At 47.1% G+C, this 18,281-nt stretch overlaps 9 protein-coding genes across 9 annotated transcripts; 5 read left to right on the top strand and 4 right to left on the bottom strand.

Annotated features, from left to right (window-relative positions):
• Positions 1-239: 239 nt before the first annotated feature.
• Positions 240-583, bottom strand: EYB26_005080 (uncharacterized protein; the record flags this gene model as incomplete). Its single annotated transcript, XM_054264370.1, has 2 exons — positions 240-393; positions 447-583. 2 exons carry the CDS (start codon positions 581-583, stop codon positions 240-242), a joined length of 291 nt encoding a protein of 96 aa, XP_054120345.1.
• Positions 584-808: 225 nt separating this feature from the next.
• EYB26_005079 (uncharacterized protein) lies at positions 809-1,343 on the top strand (the record flags this gene model as incomplete). The annotated part of the gene is made up of 3 exons (XM_054264369.1): positions 809-997; positions 1,056-1,121; positions 1,179-1,343. The coding sequence occupies 3 exons, from the start codon at positions 809-811 to the stop codon at positions 1,341-1,343; spliced, it is 420 nt and encodes a 139-aa protein (XP_054120344.1).
• A 1,768-nt stretch (positions 1,344-3,111) lies between these two features.
• Positions 3,112-6,310, top strand: EYB26_005078 (uncharacterized protein; the record flags this gene model as incomplete). The annotated part of the gene is made up of 4 exons (XM_054264368.1): positions 3,112-3,287; positions 3,344-4,479; positions 4,534-4,781; positions 4,832-6,310. 4 exons carry the CDS (start codon positions 3,112-3,114, stop codon positions 6,308-6,310), a joined length of 3,039 nt encoding a protein of 1,012 aa, XP_054120343.1.
• Positions 6,311-7,292: 982 nt separating this feature from the next.
• Positions 7,293-10,200, top strand: EYB26_005077 (uncharacterized protein; the record flags this gene model as incomplete). The annotated part of the gene is made up of 3 exons (XM_054264367.1): positions 7,293-8,032; positions 8,152-9,786; positions 9,852-10,200. 3 exons carry the CDS (start codon positions 7,293-7,295, stop codon positions 10,198-10,200), a joined length of 2,724 nt encoding a protein of 907 aa, XP_054120342.1.
• Positions 10,201-11,155: 955 nt separating this feature from the next.
• Positions 11,156-11,485, top strand: EYB26_005076 (uncharacterized protein; the record flags this gene model as incomplete). The annotated part of the gene is made up of 2 exons (XM_054264366.1): positions 11,156-11,344; positions 11,396-11,485. 2 exons carry the CDS (start codon positions 11,156-11,158, stop codon positions 11,483-11,485), a joined length of 279 nt encoding a protein of 92 aa, XP_054120341.1.
• A 456-nt stretch (positions 11,486-11,941) lies between these two features.
• EYB26_005075 (uncharacterized protein) lies at positions 11,942-12,448 on the bottom strand (the record flags this gene model as incomplete). The annotated part of the gene is made up of 2 exons (XM_054264365.1): positions 11,942-12,092; positions 12,147-12,448. 2 exons carry the CDS (start codon positions 12,446-12,448, stop codon positions 11,942-11,944), a joined length of 453 nt encoding a protein of 150 aa, XP_054120340.1.
• Positions 12,449-13,040: 592 nt separating this feature from the next.
• Positions 13,041-13,932, top strand: EYB26_005074 (uncharacterized protein; the record flags this gene model as incomplete). The annotated part of the gene is made up of 2 exons (XM_054264364.1): positions 13,308-13,840; positions 13,908-13,932. 2 exons carry the CDS (start codon positions 13,308-13,310, stop codon positions 13,930-13,932), a joined length of 558 nt encoding a protein of 185 aa, XP_054120339.1.
• Positions 13,933-14,180: 248 nt separating this feature from the next.
• Positions 14,181-16,400, bottom strand: EYB26_005073 (uncharacterized protein; the record flags this gene model as incomplete). Its single annotated transcript, XM_054264363.1, has 1 exon — positions 14,181-16,400. One exon carries the CDS (start codon positions 16,398-16,400, stop codon positions 14,181-14,183), a length of 2,220 nt encoding a protein of 739 aa, XP_054120338.1.
• Positions 16,401-16,812: 412 nt separating this feature from the next.
• Positions 16,813-18,271, bottom strand: EYB26_005072 (uncharacterized protein; the record flags this gene model as incomplete). The annotated part of the gene is made up of 2 exons (XM_054264362.1): positions 16,813-18,020; positions 18,076-18,271. 2 exons carry the CDS (start codon positions 18,269-18,271, stop codon positions 16,813-16,815), a joined length of 1,404 nt encoding a protein of 467 aa, XP_054120337.1.
• Between the last annotated feature and the right edge of the window lie 10 nt (positions 18,272-18,281).

Genomic DNA, 18,281 nt, shown 5'->3' with positions numbered 1-18,281 from the left:
CCCTCCACAAAGGGCTTAAGCAAAACTGTACCATAACTACACCTCGCTTGTCGACTCGAAATGAAGGTTTTTTCTGACTCGCGCTTAGCTGCGCCGCAACAAATTATGGACTATAGACTGGGTGGTGGCACAATCACCTAAGTGTTGGGGATGAATCTTCTATAAAAAATTTGAGTTGAGACTGAATATACTTGGATTCAGCCAGTCCTCTGTAAAGGAGAATTGCTTAGGATATATTGTTAGAAAGTCACTTTAGCTACTTTTAACCGGCCTAAACTGGCTTGACTTATAGAGATTGGGAACTTATTTTCAGCCTTAGTTCTGACGGCTTGTTTGCTGATGAGTCCTGTCACGTTTTCGATAATAGGATGAAACAGTTCCTCCAAGTCCTCGCTGCAAAAATTGAATGTCAGCAAGTCTTCTCTTGAATTATTAGGTAGAATTACCTTTGCAAGATGACTTCACCGTCATTTGTATCATAGTAGTCACTGGTTTCTAGGTTCATAGCCAGTGGCAGAACCTCAGTGTCCGTGTCAATGTCAAAACGTCGTTTCAAGCTTTCGAACTCATTCATCAACCTCATTGCATCGTCGTCGTTCCCAGCCGCCAGATTCCATTGGAATCTATATGCAAACGAGGCAAACCATACGAACGATAGAGACCCGCTCTAAGATATAAATATCTCCCATCCCCCACAGCTCTCTTCTTCTCTTCTTCCTTCTTACAACTACTCTTCCACCGTCGAGAATCTGCCCACCTGCTGCCGCTGCTGCCACCACCACCCGTCGCCGTCGTCGTTGCCGCCAGCATGCCCGCCATGCTCGCCATCGTCAAATCCGTCGCTGCGGCCATGCCCGGCTTCGTCGCCGGCGCCGTTCCCGTCCTTAAGAACGTCCTGGAGTTCTTGACTCTCGTCAAGGACATTCTCGACGTCGTCAAAGACATCATCGGCATCATCAAGACCATCAGGGGCCAACAACCCCAATGGGGCTATCAAGTAAGTTCTCTGCCCCTGATTCCATGCCTTCCACAACTCATATACTAACTCTGTTTAGATTTCTCAAAGCTCCAGTCTCTACCGAGAGCTCTTTTGTCTCAGTGGTCCTTTCTGCTCGTTTCAAGTCAGTATAGCCTCTGCAACAACTTCTATGCAATAATATATACTGACATTACTTTAGGTTCAGTTTCTGGTTCATTTTGGGGGAGATGCGGGACGAGAGGGAGGATTGAAGGGTCTTGCTTTGGGGGTTTTAGAATCATGGTCGTTCCTTTTTCTTATAAAGAATCATATCTCTGTTCTTTTCTTTCCGCTCCATGATTTCCTGCTTTCTGGGGTCAAGTAGATTTGCAACGCTTACTTAGTAAATGTATTCGTAATAGGTTGTGTTCAAGTCACGGGATACTTGTATAATAAAGCATATAATGAAGCGATTTGATGAAGCGATATGATGAATACGATAAGGATAATGGCGGTGAATAAAGCGGTGAGTATAAACCAATTAGAATCCATGTGTGGCGATTTGTGAATATTACAGATTGTTACGGCTCATACAAACCTAATTTGCGGCAGAATCAAAAATCGAATTTTGTAACGAATTCCGCATTTAGTCCGCCGTACCCCGGGCGTAATAAACATCATTCATTCAATTCATTCATGGTTGACTATTTTAAGTAGGTCCTGGTCAACCTCGGATAGAAGGTCAATTTGTACCGGGAATTGATGAATCGCAAACAGACACTCAGGAAGAACAATTGGGACAGGCGGATGAAGAGCCGCATGCAGGCGCAGAAGTTTCTCCTACTCCTCGAGATATCCTGGTGGCCAGAACAATTCAAGAACTCAGAGAAAATCACGAATGCGAGCACGGTAAATGGAGGTACGTACATGGCCGCCATCAGTGCGAGGAATGCTCCCATGTTTTGCCTAAATATATATTCGAATGTCGACAATGCAGGTTACGAGCTTGCAACCGGTGCAGAAGGAATAGGCTATAGATGCTGACACCCCGTCACCACGGCTCTCTCTCTACCTTTGACAAGTACCTGAAGTGGGGTATACAATCAAGAACTACTTCTAGTTTCCTGCTTGAAAGGCAATTTCATTGTTCAGATGAACGAATTCTTCTCCTTTAGATCGTAAATGCCCATCGAGATATCTACTTTCTCACCATTCAACGACATCTCAAAGATGATGGCATGGCTTAGAAAAGCATCGGTAGCAAAAATCGTGGGTTGTGTTCGGAATGAAATCGTTGGCCAGAGATTGTAAAACATGGTCGATTATGAAGTGGGTCCCGTGCACAACGCTTATGGTCGAGATGTTTCTGAGTGTCAACACCATTGGACCTTTCAGCTGCCAGTGGTCCTCTCCAGAGCCGAAGCTGGTCCAGATTCAAACAGACCCTTTCCATTAGCGTCGATCTTAGTCCAACGAAGCTGGTTCCGCATGGTGATGAGGTATGAACAGTCGTCTTGACCGTGAATAGACGCGACCACAAGGGCAGGCCACAAGGCTAGTACCCAGGTAGCATTCAGTTTTATAGATAAACATCGAAATAAGTATGGCGATATTGCAAGAACACAAGTACTTTATATGTGTAGGTAGCGCAGGAATTCCTTTGGAATATTTTTATGCTAGGGACGAGTGGGTTGTGAAACATAGCACACGGAAAATTAAGGCCCTTGAATATCTTACCCCAAGCCCCAGCCCGGAACGGACTAGGAGTAGATTCAGTACTACATAGTACAGAGTAGAAGGCGACTTTAACTACGTGGCGCAAGACAACTTGGCTGCCGATTGGACACCCGCGCTTAGCGCTGGAATTAAACCACAGCATATTTGAAAAACCATAGTAACATAGCATATCTAGGCTCCCTTGGACTTCGCGGTCAAGCACATCATTGGCCCTTAAAGCCAAAGCGACTTGATGTATTATCTTTTTGAAACGCATGTGACGTGTCGACCGCGTCAAGTCCCAGGAGGGCATTTCCAGCCCACCCCACTTCGCTAATCGGCTTCCCATCGTTCGAGTGTCCTTTATCACCGCATTTATCAAAATCTAGTCCTCGATATCGTATTCTATCTTCTGTCTGGAGTGACCATTCGATATTATGTCCAGCGGGTATAGACGTGGCGGTGATAGAGGAGGACAGACCGGCTTCCGTGGAGATCGCGGAGGCAGAGGAAGAGGGGGAAGGTCCGACCAGGGAGGAGGCCAGAGACGCCGGGGAGGGAGCGGTGGTTTTCAAGGCTTTAGAGGGACTGAGCAAGTCATCCAGGTCTTTTCGTAAGATACCTCGGACCACAAAGTCGTTATTGTATAAGCACTAACCATGTCTATAGCAATCCACAAGGCCAAGATCCGAAAGTCGCCACAGTCGAAGATGCCTTGCATCCAGCGACAAAGAAGACACTCGATCTTAGCAGCTTGAGGGTGACTGAAGGCTTCCCCATCCGTCCGGGATACGGGACCAGAGGCACCAAAGTTGAACTCACGGCAAATTACGTCGAATTGTTGCCGCCATCAGATTTGATTCTACACCGATACGATATCCAGATCAGCCCAGAGGTCGCAGGAAGGAAACGTTCCCGAGTCGTACAGCTCTTGCTGCGGTCGGCGGAAGTGGCATCGCACCGGGACGAGGTTGCGACTGACTTTCGATCTACCCTTATATCCAAAACCAAGTTTCCGCGTGATGAGACCATCATCGAGATCCGCTACGCTTCTGAAGGTGAAGACGAGCCGATGGCTAGAGCCACCACATATAGAGTCCGTGTCCTCTATACGAAGACCTTGTGTATTCTCGAGTTGATCAACTATATAAACTCTACGAATCTGGACCAGTCTTTCGGAGACAAGCAGGAATTGACGCAAGCTCTGAATATCTTTCTAAATCACTTCGCCAAATCTGCAGGAAATCTTGTTAGTATTGGATCAAAGACCTTTTCTCTGAACCAAAATGCAGTAAGAGGAGACTTAGGTTCCGGCTTAGAAGTCATTCGGGGCTTCTTTTCAAGCGTGCGCATGGCGACCTGTCGCATCCTGGTCAACATTAATGTCAGCCACGGAGCTTTCTATCAGTCTGGCCCTTTACTGGCGCTCATGAACAGCTTCGGTGTCCGCAACACAGCCGCCTTGGAAAAGTTTCTCAAACTACTTCGTATCCGAACCACGCATCTGCCTGAAAAGCGCAACAGAGCCAACGAGGTAATTCCCAGAGTCAAGACTATCTTTGGACTTGCCAGGAAGGACGACGGACATCACATGGCTCACCCACCTCGCGTTAGACAGCATGGAGCAGGCGCTAAAGATGTTGAGTTTTGGATTGACGGTGAAGCCAGCTCTTCTAGTACAGCCACGGTAGACACCAAGAGCGGGACGAAAGGCAAGGGTAAGGGCAAGGGCAAGGCTCGGCTAGAGAGATCGGCAATATCCGGCTCTGGAAAGTACATCAGTGTGTTTGACTTCTTTAAAACAAGTAGGTCGATTTTTTGCCCCAATCCATCTCTCTGTATAGCTAACAGTGATGCAGCATATGGTCGGATCCTGCAACACCCCGAGCTCCCGTTGCTCAACTGCGGCAGTCGGGAAAGTCCAATGTATCTTCCAGTAGAAGTCTGCATTGTCCTCCCTGGTCAGCCATCGAAGTCGAAGCTCGACGGCACCCAAACCCAGCAGATGATTCGCCACGCTGTTCGGAAGCCTTGGGAGAATGCGGCCGCAATTGTCGCGGAGGGGGTGCAAACTGTTGGTCTCGACGAGAATTCCAATGCACTTATGGTATGTCTCGGCTCAGCTTTGTAAAATATAACATATTTAACTTTGTTCAGCGCTCTTTTGGCCTTAGAATCGCACAAGGCCTCATCAAAATCCCCGGTCGCGTCCTTGTCGGCCCAAAGGTTATCTACAAGGGCAATAAGACCGCCAATCCACGCTTCGGTAGCTGGAATATGATCGATATCAAATTCAACACCGGCGCCTCACTTGCCAGGTGGTCCTACCTGATGATTTCGCTTTCCGGCTTACGTGATTCATTCAACCAGGAAAGCCTAGGGGCCGTAATGACAGAGTTCTATGAAGCCTTGAAAAGAATGGGTGTCGTCGTTTCTCCACCACTCGCAGGTCAACGCCTCCTACTTCAACATCCAGATGATCATGCGATCAGCTCAATTCTGCAGCGTGCCGCAGGAGCTTTAGATCTGCTTTATGTCATTCTGCCCCAGGCCAACACGACACTATATAAGCGCATTAAGACGCTCGCAGACAAGGATTTTGGCATCCACACTATCTGCTCTGTGGCTTCCAAACTTGCGAAAGAGCGTGGTCGCGACCAATATATGGCCAATATCGCTCTGAAGTTCAATCTTAAGCTGGGCGGTATCAATCAGATCGTGGAGAACAGGAATCTCGGCATCGTCGACCAGAACAAGACCATGGTTGTCGGCATCGATGTGACACATCCTTCGCCTGGCTCCTCCTCCAACGCACCTTCGATCTCTGCAATGGTGGCTTCTATTGACAGATCTCTAGGGCAATGGCCCGCGACATTGCGCATCCAACGCGCGAGGCAGGAGAATGTCGACGACCTCACAGAGATGTTTAAGTCTCGCCTGACCCTATGGAAGACCAGAGGCAAACATACCGCCCTTCCTGAGAACATTCTCATTTACCGCGATGGAGTCTCCGAAGGTCAGTATGATATGGTGCTCTCGCGAGAGCTTCCTCAACTCCGCCGCGCCTGCGAAGAGGTGTACCCAACAGCCGATACCAAATTAGGCCTTCCACGATTCACTATCATAATCTGCGGCAAGCGGCATAAAACCCGATTCTACCCCACCACCGAGGAAGACTGCGACAGGTCTGGTAATACCAAGCCTGGCACTGTCGTCGACCGCAGGGTGACCGAAGCACGGAACTGGGATTTTTTCCTGCAGGCACATGCCGCACTTCAGGGGACTGCACGGCCATGTCATTACTACATCGTGCATGATGAGATTTTCCGGCAGGTCTATGCGAAGTCGATTCCGGCTCCATTTCAGAACATTGCCGATATCGTAGAAGATCTCACACATAATATGTGCTACTTGTTCGGCCGCGCAACCAAGGCTGTAAGTCTATGTCCTCCAGCATACTACGCTGATCTCGCGTGTGAGCGCGCGAGATGCTATCTGGCAAGTTTGTTCGACACGCCGTCCCCGAGTGCGGCCCCGTCCGTGACTGGATCATCGGCGGCTGAAGGAGGTTGGCAGCCTGGCGCCAATGACGTGCAGATCCATCCGAAGCTGAAAGACACGATGTTCTATATCTAAAATAAATGACGAGAAGTGGTGGTAAAGAGCCAGATGGAGTTTGAAATACAGTCTTACCGCATGCTTGCTGTTCCTTCACGATCTTATCCTTTGGTTCGTGGGGTGCGCCTTAAATTTTTTTTTTCCCCTGGGACTTTTAGCATACGCTAGCCTAATTCAGGTTAAGGCTGGGAGGCTACTTGCGACTGAAGGAACCAAAATAGTGGCCTGACAGCCATATGTGTTGAATATAGAATATCTCAGTGGATGTGTTGTTCCGATAAGGAAGTGGGTCTATGCATACATGGTGTATATAACCAGTCCATCAGCCCCTCAAGATTAGAACAACAAACAACTTACTATACTCAACTTTAACAGGTTATAAGCCCGGATTCTTCCACTAGTCTAACATGCTTAGGCAGCACTTAAAATCTTCATCCAAATAGACCAAAACTTCCTCTCCAAGTTATAGCTTCATCAATTATACCATTTGACTGACACTCGCTAGGGATCATAAGCATAATACCAAAATAAAAGAAAAACAGACGTTAGAAAACAAGATAACTTATTTTCTTTCAGCTGTGATTTAAGAGTATAAGCAATTTAATAACACTATATGACACATCACCAAGTGAAGTGTCACAATCAATGATGATTAAGATAAGATAATATAATATATTCTCTTACAATAGATACAATAGTATCACAAGATAATACTAACACTCATGATTCACTACCGCAATAAACATATGCCAACAAGAATACGATATCACAGCATGATTAATATTATTGTAACACTGCATATAATATCATACTATTACTACATATATCATATTAATATCTTATATGAAGTCATTTAGGCAAAACAATAAAGGGAAGTAAAGCTATACCAACCACGCATGTCAATCACACCACTCCTCAAGTCTGCCTAGTACAGAGAGGGGCTAAGCTATATATATACTCTAACTTTATTATAATATCATTCATAGGAACGGACGAAATTATGTTAGCTCTAACAACAAACTCTAGCATTGACCTCTCCCTACTACTGTCTCAATCACTAAGAGGACCACCTCCATCTCAAGAAACAAGACGTTATCAACTTCCAAGAAGAAAGACTAAACGGCCACATGTACACTCCTGGACGGATGAAGAGCTCGACCTTCTCTCGTACCTTCGACATCTTCGCTACTGGCGCTTTAAGCAAATCAAGGAAACCTATTTCCCATCACTATCATTAGGCGCACTCAGTAGAGCCTATTGGCGCTTATCACCGGAAGACCGAATACGCCGGGCCGCAGTCGTCTCTGCTCGGGTTGCCGGTCTTCGCAACGCTGCTAAGGATCGTCGAAACATCATCGACACTCAACTGGAGGCCCACGATTCTGAGCACGAACTGAGCTCTTGCAGTTCTGAGCTGGTCTCTTGTTCTGAAAGCTACACTGAAAACGACACTGGAACCTCGGTTTCCACCTTGCCAACCCCTGAAAACGAACTAGCAGCACTCAATCATCGCGACATAGGCCGGTACAATCTTCGCCCCAAGAGGCCTACAACGTTCCCTCAAAGAGAATCGCAGTATCTAGTTGACCGCTACCGTTTTCCTCACTTTTATAAATCATACAAGTACCACCTGGAGTCAAGCGGATTGCTGGACGAAGACTACTGCCCTCCATCTCGAACCCCTACACCAAGAGTCTCCGACCAAAGTCCTTCGGTCATCTCGACTCAGCTTAGTGAAGCGTCGAGCCTAGATCTCTTTGGACTAGAACCGCGTTCTGTTAAATCATCAAGTCGAGAACCATCCATAAACCCAAACTTAATCAACGACGCATCAAGCCCAGAATTCTTCAGTGCTGAAGAACATTTGCCTTCACCATGACCGACATTGTGAAATTTGAGCAATTTGGGCTGAACTCATTCTATAATGCTATTCCCATCCTTGACAACGCCAATGACTGGTTCAAATGGAGCCAGAAAGTCAAGGAGTTCATCCGAATATCCGCCGTTGCTGACGACGGGACGGCGCCGCCGGAGGACGAAGAGGAAGCACAGAAATGGACTCACCGGCAGAAGTTTTACTCTGCAATGATCACGGCCAAATTGTCACACGATGCAGCACAGCGAATTAACGCCTTTAATATCAATCGAGTACAAGCGCTCCTCAAGGCAGTCAAGGACAACTTCAAACCAGAGGGATCTGGCATATATGTACAGCTGCAGAGACGATACATGTCTCTCACAAGAGCAAAGTGTGGGAGTATTCAAGCGCTTGGAGCTGAGATCAGAAAGATTCATGCGGAAAAACTCCTCCTCGACCGGGACTGCGTCACTTCCGAAATTGAGCGCATATTCTTCTTCCTACAGGCGTTGGGTCCGGAGTATGAGAGTTTTCGAGACCACACCTTTCGACAAACAGACATGGTTAATGTCAGGGACGAAGCTGGAAATATCACAACAGCGGCACCTACATTTGACTCCATTGAAAACAAAGCGATTGAAGAAGAGCACAGAAAAGGACAACTAGGCAAGCAACCAGATCCACAAGCACTCCCTACCTTCGCTCTGACACGAAAATCCGGGGACCGCAAAATCACACCGTCGGCGGATGGGATCACGTGTATTATTGAGACAATTCAAAACGCTCCATACTGCTCCTTCTGTCAGAAACCTTACCATGTGGAAGCTCAGTGCTTCAAGAAAAATCCAAAGCTAAGGGAGCAGCAGAAGGATAGTAAGGGTCGCAAGGCAATGCCTGATAATTCGCAGACAAACACGCGCAACTCGTCTAAAAGGCGATCTAGCACTGACGATGAAGATGACAATGAGGGCGGCCCAAGAGATCCGAAACGACCGACCTTCATGGCAACAAAGGTCTCAGAAGAAGACGTAAATACTGCGTTTGGAAAGAATATTGAAGGGAACCTTGCCCTATTTAACCACACCCTTACAATGATGGCTACGAAATCTCCTTCCATCCACGATGCATGGATCGTTGATAGTGGATGTGCTCAGCATATCTGCAATACCACCGCTAGGTTTGTACACATGGAAAAATACTATGGACCACCACTACAGAGCGTCAACACCTCTACAACCCCGTCAGGGGTGGGAACAGTGAACATCCTGTGCAACGTGCGAGGCAGAAGGAAATGGCTGGTGCTTGACAATGTTCTCTTCGTTCCCTCTGCGCACGCAAACCTCATATCTGTGCTCCAGCTTCTCAAACAAGGAGCAAAAGTCGAATTTTCAAGCCAAGGTGCCAGCATTCGCAACAAATCAAACGGGAGGAATCTGTACACTGCTAGCCAGTATCATGGCGTGTATGCACTTGATGTTTGGACGAATCACAGCTTTCCCGCCTATCACGTCAGTCCACAGATGACTCTCTGGCATCACCGACTGGCCCACATGAGCGATGCAAATCTACGACGACTCAAGAAACAAGCCTATGGGGTCCGGGATGTGGAACTTGGCATTGGTTGTTACCATATGACGTACGCTCTAGATGGCATTTGAGTTCGCTAAATACATGGATTACAGTCACTAACATCCTTAATAGATGCAAGTGCAGAGCAGAATTCTGCTACCGTTGTGGCGTGGCATGGAAAAACTGCTCTTGTGAAAGGTGGAATGAAGAGAGGCTGGTAGCAAGAGCGGAGGAGGTTGTCGATCGGGATGCCTTGCAACCACTGGCACCTCGAGACCGCGAAATCCGGGTTGCTCAAATGCAGGAAGATTTGAGAGAAAATCATGAATGTGAACATCCTGGTCGCTTTGAACGTGTCTTCAGTAATAGCAGACGTGGATTTGAATGCGAAATTTGTGGGGATCGTCATCGAAAATACATCCTTCAATGTCGTCACTGCCATGTGCAAGTTTGTGAGGACTGTCGAAGAAATCGCATATGATATCAAATAACGGTTCGGCTTGGAGCATGGTTGGCTTGGAGCACATCTGGCTTGGAGCAAAGCCAGAAATGGCCTATAAGGTTTACATAGAACAATTTGACATGGCACGTTTGGCATGTTTTGGCTTGGAGCATGTTTGGCTTGGAGCATGGTTGGCTTGGAGCAAAGCCAGAAATGGCCTATAAGGTTTACATAGAACAATTTGACATGGCACGTTTGGCATGTTTTGGCTTGGAGCATGTTTGGCTTGGAGCATGGTTGGCTTGGAGCATGGTTGGCTTGGAGCAAAGCCAGAAATGGCCTATAAGGTTTACATAGAGCAATTTGACATGGCACGTTTGGCATGTTTTGGCTTGGAGCATGTTTGGCTTGGAGCATGTTTGGCTTGGAGCATGGTTGGCTTGGAGCAGGTTTGGCTTGGAGCATGTTGGCAAAGCCAAAAACAGCTTATGCGTTCAACATTGGCTTGGAGCATAGTTGGCTTGGAGCAGGTTTGGCTTGGAGCATGTTTGGCTTGGAGCGTGTTTGGCTTGAAGCACATTTGGCTTGAAGCACATTTGGCAGGGAGCAGGTTTTGAGAGAGTACATTTAGCATGGGTCACTTCTGGTGTCAAGTTTGACCCACTATGGGTCTAGCGCCGAGTTTCTCTTTCAGGCATGTCTAGTTTCGGACTACTTCTAGCTCATATTAGCCTTGGGTGCAACCACCAATCGGCTACTGCCCTGTGATGTTTATTGCATAGGCGGCTAGAAAACGCCTTTTTGAAGGTCAATTTAAGTAAAAGTTGAAAAGGCGCCATTTGAGAAACGCTTGTACTCCACCGCACCGATTCACCAATATAAAAGACCGTGTTTGTACATAGACTATGCTCTGGCCGATCATTTTTTTCTCCTAAATAAATTACTTACAAATAAAAACATGAATAGCCAAAAAACTAAACCTTATTCCACGACTATGTTGCAAAAAAAGCATAAAAGACAACAGCGATACCGCCGTGGAGGTACACTTTTGAAAAAGGCATATGAGCTCAGTATTATGGCCGATGCCGACGTTTTCCTTGGGATCAAATTTCGTGATACTGGTCGCATCAAGACATTTTGTGCGGATACAACTGTGATTTGGTCATCACATCTATCGCATTTGGTAAGTCCCCTCACCTTTTCGTCTGTTTGTCTGCAGAGCTGATTGAAATAGGACTCTTATTATCCAATACCAGAACACAAAACACCGAATGATTTCTCCGGGTGCACTCTCGAAAAGAAAATGGAGGAGAAAGCAGCATGATATTGTACAATACTTGGAAGTTATTGCATAAAAACAATATTGTTCCCGCCAGTGAATTTTATGTAAAAAATACTCCAATTTCATTATGTGATAGTTGGACGTCCAGGAACCGTGACGGCTAGCATGAAGCGGCTAGCGTGAGGCGAACGATCTACGATCGGTATTCTGCCAGACGGTAAGGAAGCAGACGGGAGTTCCCTCATGATTACCGGATTAGGCACCGCCGGGGCACCGCGCACAGAGGAGTATTTATATGGAGGATTGGAGCCTGGAGTAGTTTTCTCTTCCTTTTTCTCTCCCATGCTTAATATTCGCTGTAGATAGCGCACCTAGTTATTTCACAATACACCAGGTTTTGGCTTGTCACAATTAGTTCTCGATTTTCCTAATGTAATCGACCGATACATAGTATCAACAGCAAGCGTTTACAGTACTAAAGATACAGTACCGACACTCTCACACAAATCTTCCTGGGACAATTTCTTCGAATTGTGGCTGCTGCCCTTTAGAATAGTTGTATTGTAACATATCTCTTGCACTTGAAGCGCTAGTTGCACTGGAACTAGAAATGTACCCAGCCACGGCCATATCGTTGATCACGGTCGAGCTGCCAATTTTTCATATTAGTAAACATTTTGTCATCCGTCACGGCAATGCTTACACCCAGAAGCGACAACCAACACCAGTACGAGCCAGCTGATATCTCTCACGACGGTTTTGGGTGATGAGTTGCGTGACGTGACCGGCTGTCAGGCCTTGGATAGGCGTGATATCAATGTTCGCGACAGCGGTATTTGAATGTGTATAGGCACAAAAACTTATTGTGTATGTTCCCATAGTATCAGTTGGCCCAGCTTTAGTCATGTTCAGGCGTATCGAGGTTTGATCGCTGGTGATGAGGAATATGCTCGAGTGGTTTCCACTTCGAGTATCAGCTTCAAAGAACTTTCCCGTGGTGTGCATCGTGATCCGGATCAGGAGGACATGTTACGCAAGTTGAGCAAGAGTAGGTGGAGTCGGCATTGTGTAGGTTTTACAGAAGGTGAGATATGCACATGAGAAAGATAAAATTGATCAGAGTACGTAAATCAGACTTAAGAGCGATTTGTCCTGAAGTTGGATTGACCATTATTTTGTCCAACCATGGTGTTGCTTAAATGTTAAGGACGAGGCGAGGAAAGAATATATAGAGAAATGTAAATGCACTAGTAGTACAGTATCATGAGCAATAATAATTATAACATTCAACGAAAATTGAAAGCGTTTAGAAGAATGAATGAGAGCCACTCTTCCATGATTGCTATAAGTGCCATGACACATGTCCTGAATAATAAGTAGTAGTTTTGATATATATAGCATCAATCGAAGATTGCAAGCGCTTAAGCTAAATTGGATGTGGCCAATCCCTTTAGGTAACTAACTAGTTTAGAAACTTAGTTACAAAATTCGCTGACTAAGGCTAAAGCTAGCCGCGCCACGCCTTGATCAGACATATGATCTCGCTATCTCAACATTATTTACGAAACTTAACTTCTACCCAGTGCTAATATATATGATGGATTTACATGTTACAACAGCGAGCAATGAGGAGTTGATTCATTTCTGCACCCAGAGAGGAAAAGAAGGTGCTGTATATGCCGACATTATAGGCGCAATAGTGGTCAAAGTCTCTCCTACCATCGTTGTGAAATGGGGATATAGTGTGACCGCCACTGAAGCAGCAATACAAGAATTCGCTTACAAGAATGTGAATCAAAACATCATTCGAGTACCTCGGGTTTATCGCTTTGTCCAGGATGAATTAGGAAGAGGTTTTCTATTTATGGACTATGTTCCTGGCCAGAAACTATCGGATTTGGACCTCACAGTCCACACAGAGATCATACCCCGCATCACCGATATTATTGCTCACCTCGGACAGATAAAACATGGACAAAAGCCAGGTCCAATCGGCCAAAAAGGTCCACAGGGGTATCTCTGGGGCGACGATGGCGTGGATAAGCCTTTTGTGTCTGTTGCCCATTTGAATCGTTATCTCAACAGGCGTCTGTCATTGAGAAATGACTCTATTGATCTAAGTCCATATCCGCTCGTCCTCTGTCATATGGACCTGGTTCGTCGCAATATGATACTTGGAGAAGATAAAAAATCTATTTATCTTCTTGATTGGGCCCATGCTGGGTTTTTTCCACGGTTCTACGAACTTGCGGCGCTTCCGTGCATGAGTCCTTATGATGAGCCCTACGAGAAGCCACTTATAGCAGCCACGGAATCAATGATGCAGTTGACAGATGATGAAAAACGCGCCATGAAATTGATCCATTATGCCCGGGCAGCAACTTTGAGATGGCAATTGTAGGCGAAGCCTTTCTTCCCCTCTATTACTTGTCTTTCAATCGAAGCTAATACTGTGCGGATATAGTCCGGAAGAGCCTGAGGAAGCGTGACGCGTTCAAGTAGCAGTTGAGCCGTTGGGATGTGAAATCATTCCCCTATTATATGCGGATTGTGGTGCATGGCTAGTTTGTTCGCACAATCTGGTTATTGATGACAGAAGATATGAACCACTCGATCAATAACTTACCTGACATGTTCAAGAGTGCTCTTATTTTCAGGGTAGCTTTGAATCTTATACCCCAGTGCCTGAGTGTTTCTCCCTCTCTGATGCAGCTCGCTTAAAAGATATAAAGTCCCTTCAAGATCGTAGTTCAGACCTCATGCGTGACAATTCCCGGTTAAAGAAATCAGGTCGCTTATTTGGGATTTTATCCCAGACACTAGCCACTCGCTTCCGTTTTTGATTGGCAGCAATGGAGCCCAAGGGAACCCGTTTTTGATACCGCGCTCGCTCGAAATCAATAAACATGACCCGTTGGTTCTCCTCATTCCATATCATGTTCCCTGGGATTGGATCGCTGTGGAGGACACCAAGATTGTGAATGGCACGTAAAGACGTCTCAGCCTGCGCAATAAGTTGCGCCTCATCGAATTTGTGTTGTCTAGCCAGATTTCTCCCGGCATAGCTCATCAGAGTCAAGTGAACCATCATGGCGATCCCATCGTATGAGAATGGTCGACGGAGGTCGAGGCCACCGAAGACGACTGGAACGTACTGCCCTTGAATCTCACGGAGATGGGAGTATATCATCTCCTCACGCTTGGCACAATCGATGAAGTCAATCGGAACACCTTTCCCAATAAAGGTATACCCATGTGACCAGAGAGTGATCTTGAAAAGAGCTCCGCGCGAGCCATGTACGTGAAGTGATTCGCATCCGAGCTCTTTGTGAGGGTCTGGGTCCTGAGAGAGCTGTCGATCCAATAATTTGATAAGCATCGCGGTATTAAGTTGATGTTGACCGGCCCCATGCTCGCTCGCGTTGGGACATTTCCTATCTAGGGGTCCCTTGCAGCGCAAGCCGCGAAGGCACTTTTGAGTACAGTACTTTCGAGACTTGCCTTTCGAATCCAATCGTTGTGATCTGGTCGATATTCGGGTTGTGGTGGCTGTGGCTGGATGCTGAGGAACCCGAGAGTCACGGGGCGCTCGACTGGGAGTGGGTGGATCCAAGCTATCATCGGCGTAATAATTTGTTTGGCTGGGCGACGGCTTGTACTCAGAAGCTGGAATGTCCTGCTCCGCGATCTCCTCCAGTAAGTCGTCATACACCATCTCCCATGTCTCCAACTGGCGTGCAGCCCAGTTTCTCCAAGCCATATCCCGTGGGGAAGTCCGCAGAGCGCGCAAGGTGAAAGCTAAGAGCTGGCCAACTGCGGTTAGATGAAGCCGATTGCCACCTTTCGGCCAATCCGTAATGTTGCCAACATCTTCTCTCGGCACCGATAGATAGTATAGGACGGTCGATGGTCTATCATGAGGAACGCGAAGGAATATGAATGCTTCGCCCGTGGCCACGCAACCGTACTCATTTCCGCTTTCGTACATGTAGTGGGAGAGTTGCGTGATTACTGCGGCGACAACACGACGGCAGGTATCCTCCGGCGACTCCTCTTTTTGATATCGAACGATGCGGTCCAGTTCCATGTCCTGCAGCCCGGCTTTGATGTGAGCGAGAGACAGCTTATGTAGGGCTTTGTATTCGATGAGAAAGGACGGAACCTTCTCGTCCGGGCCTCGGTTGTAAACGCAAAACTGGTCTGCTCGAGGACGAGGGCGGCGTGGCTCTGCGGCTGTTTGTCTTCTCACCCGTGATGTTGACCTAGAGGTATCCCGAGACCGTCTTGCTAGGCGCTCGGAGCGACGAGGTCCTTCCGGTTCCAAACGGAGAGAGCTCATGTCTGTGACGATTCTGGATTCATCTGTCAGTGTGTTGGCATGGTTTTCGAACATCACGTTTCCACGAAGGTTGAATTTTCGCCGCAATTGCCGGCTGGCGTAGAGCTCTTCGATCACGGATGCAACACGCGACTCCACGGACTCGCGTTGAAAGTATCCGATATCGAGTTCGGAACCGTGCATTCGTTTCATAATTTCCTTTCCGGATTCCCTCAGCGCTAGCAACGGTGTAAAGTGACGCTCGGTGATAAAATCTGAATCCATGAGGTCCGCCCATATTGCCATCTGCTCCTCTGGAAAGTCTGTCCATTCCTGGACTCTGCTCGGTCGCAACTTGCGGTCCGCATTGGCAGGATCACCCTTTGTGGACGACTTCTTGTCCTTCTGAATCGTCAGACCGAGGAAGAGATGTTTGTGGCACGCGTCGAGAAATTCGGGGAGTGTTGTATTTCGAGTTTGTAGTATTTCGAGGTTCAGGTTCCGTTCCGCTTCTTCTTGTTGTCTCTCTGCTTCCTCTTGTCGTCGTTCTGCTTCCTCTTGTCGTCGTTCTGCTTCTTCCCGTCGTCGTCTTTCTTCTTCTAAATGCTTGCGTAGTTCGTCTAGCTCTTGCTGAGACATGTTCGTCTATGTTGACAGGCGTTGTTACAGTAGGACACGGAAAGTTGTTTTGGTTTGGTCAGAAGGGGAAAGACCCACTTAATGTAGTACGCACTAACTTAACTTTCGTAAGCTCAACAGCTGACTAAACTACGGGTACGCAGCAACTAACTAGTTAGGGGTTAGCAAACCCCAAGTCACATTGTAAGGTGCGGGGCGAGCACGGAAAACAGCCACGGACGAATAGGAATGGTTTATATATAGTAAGGACGATCCAGGACGACCCAGGACGATCAAGGACGATTCAAAACAAATAGAGAAAGTTGTCGTAACTATGGAACTATTTAGAAACAGTAACTACTTCAGCCACAAAATTGCTGCGCCATATTTTTCGATGCGACCCACAGCAGTGGTTTTTGCATTGGGTGTAAAATTATTCGTCTTTAAGCCACGAGTTCTCCCTCTCCAACATGGACGCGGCTTCCTTTCCTTCTTTTTGTTTGGTCACCCATTCCTGAACACGATCCACAGCATCTGCAGGCGAGTATTTATGCTCCAAAAGGAATGATTGGATCTTGGCCGGACTAAACTCTCCCTCCGGGACACGAGCGGCAAACTCTTCAGCCAAGGTTTCGATGGTCACATCTTCGGCTTCTTTTCCTGGTTGTTCATATCCTGTAGTTGGCGGTTTGAAGATGGTGCAGAAAAGCCGAGCGGCAATCTTCTTATCGGCACATTTGACCACAATCGTTTTGTCCACCCGACCCGGGCGAATAAGAGCTTTATCGAGGTGGTCGATGTAATTTGTTGACATGATGAGTACGCGACCCTCTGGTGATCCGACGCCATTAATGACATTCAAGAGTCCAGATAGTGACACTCCGTGATGCGCCACGTCCTTCTGGGTTTGCTGCGCACCAGTATCTTTACGGTCCAAGCCAACGGCATCCACGTCCTCCAGGAGGACGAGACAACGTGGTGGAAGCTGAGTAAAGAGCCTAGCCAGCCCCCCATCACCCAGACTGGACAAGTTGAGAATATATATGTCCAACTCGTATAACCCGGCAATGGAATGACAGAAGCTCGATTTTCCTGTCCCAGGAGGGCCATCCAAGAGATATCCTCGTGTGTAAGGAATTCCTCGGGCCGTATACCACTCTTGAGTCTGTTCATCGAGAAATTGTTTCATATCTTGCAAAACGTCTTTCTTCACTGTGTCATCTATTATAACAGTAGAAATGTCCCTTGCGGGTCTCAACCCAGTTCGCTTCCACTCGCCCCCTTCTGGTTGAAACACTGGCACCTTCCGCTGACTGAGTTTGAGATATTGCTCACGACACTCTCCCAACAGGTCCATCACGATTTTTGGTGATGTGCCGATCGACGAGATGGAAATCTCCTCGTGATGGTCGCGTTTATGACAATGAAGTGTAAGCCGGTGGTTCTTGTACCAGAAACTGAAAGAGCCGTCCCAAGGGGAGTACGAGAGAGGCTTCTTTCTCAACGATTGGTCTTGAACGACGTCTCGGGTCTTAACACGGACCATTAGAGAATCTACTTCCTTCGCAAATGGTTGTCGATATATCCAAGCAATAACCATTTCATATGCCTCATCATAGTAGTACACATGGACGGTGTAAGCTGCTATCTGTCAGCAGGGTTCACGCCTTCTCTCTTTTTAGTAGACCGAACTTACTAAAGTATTTGTTGATCAAGTCATTTGTATGACAATAAGCATAACGAGCAAATATTGCAAAAACAGCCCCAATACAGAGTAATCGAACATAGCCATTCGTGTTGTTGAGGAGGAGCTGCTGTGCGGTGGCATTGAGGGCGCTGAAACCAGGGAAGAAGATGTCCACAACGGATATTGGTGACGCCATTGGATGCATGGGCATGTAT

Source organism: Talaromyces marneffei, chromosome 4 (assembly GCF_009556855.1).
Source record: "Talaromyces marneffei chromosome 4, complete sequence".
NCBI lineage: Eukaryota > Fungi > Ascomycota > Eurotiomycetes > Eurotiales > Trichocomaceae > Talaromyces > Talaromyces marneffei.
This window is presented reverse-complemented; position numbering and strand designations above follow the sequence as displayed.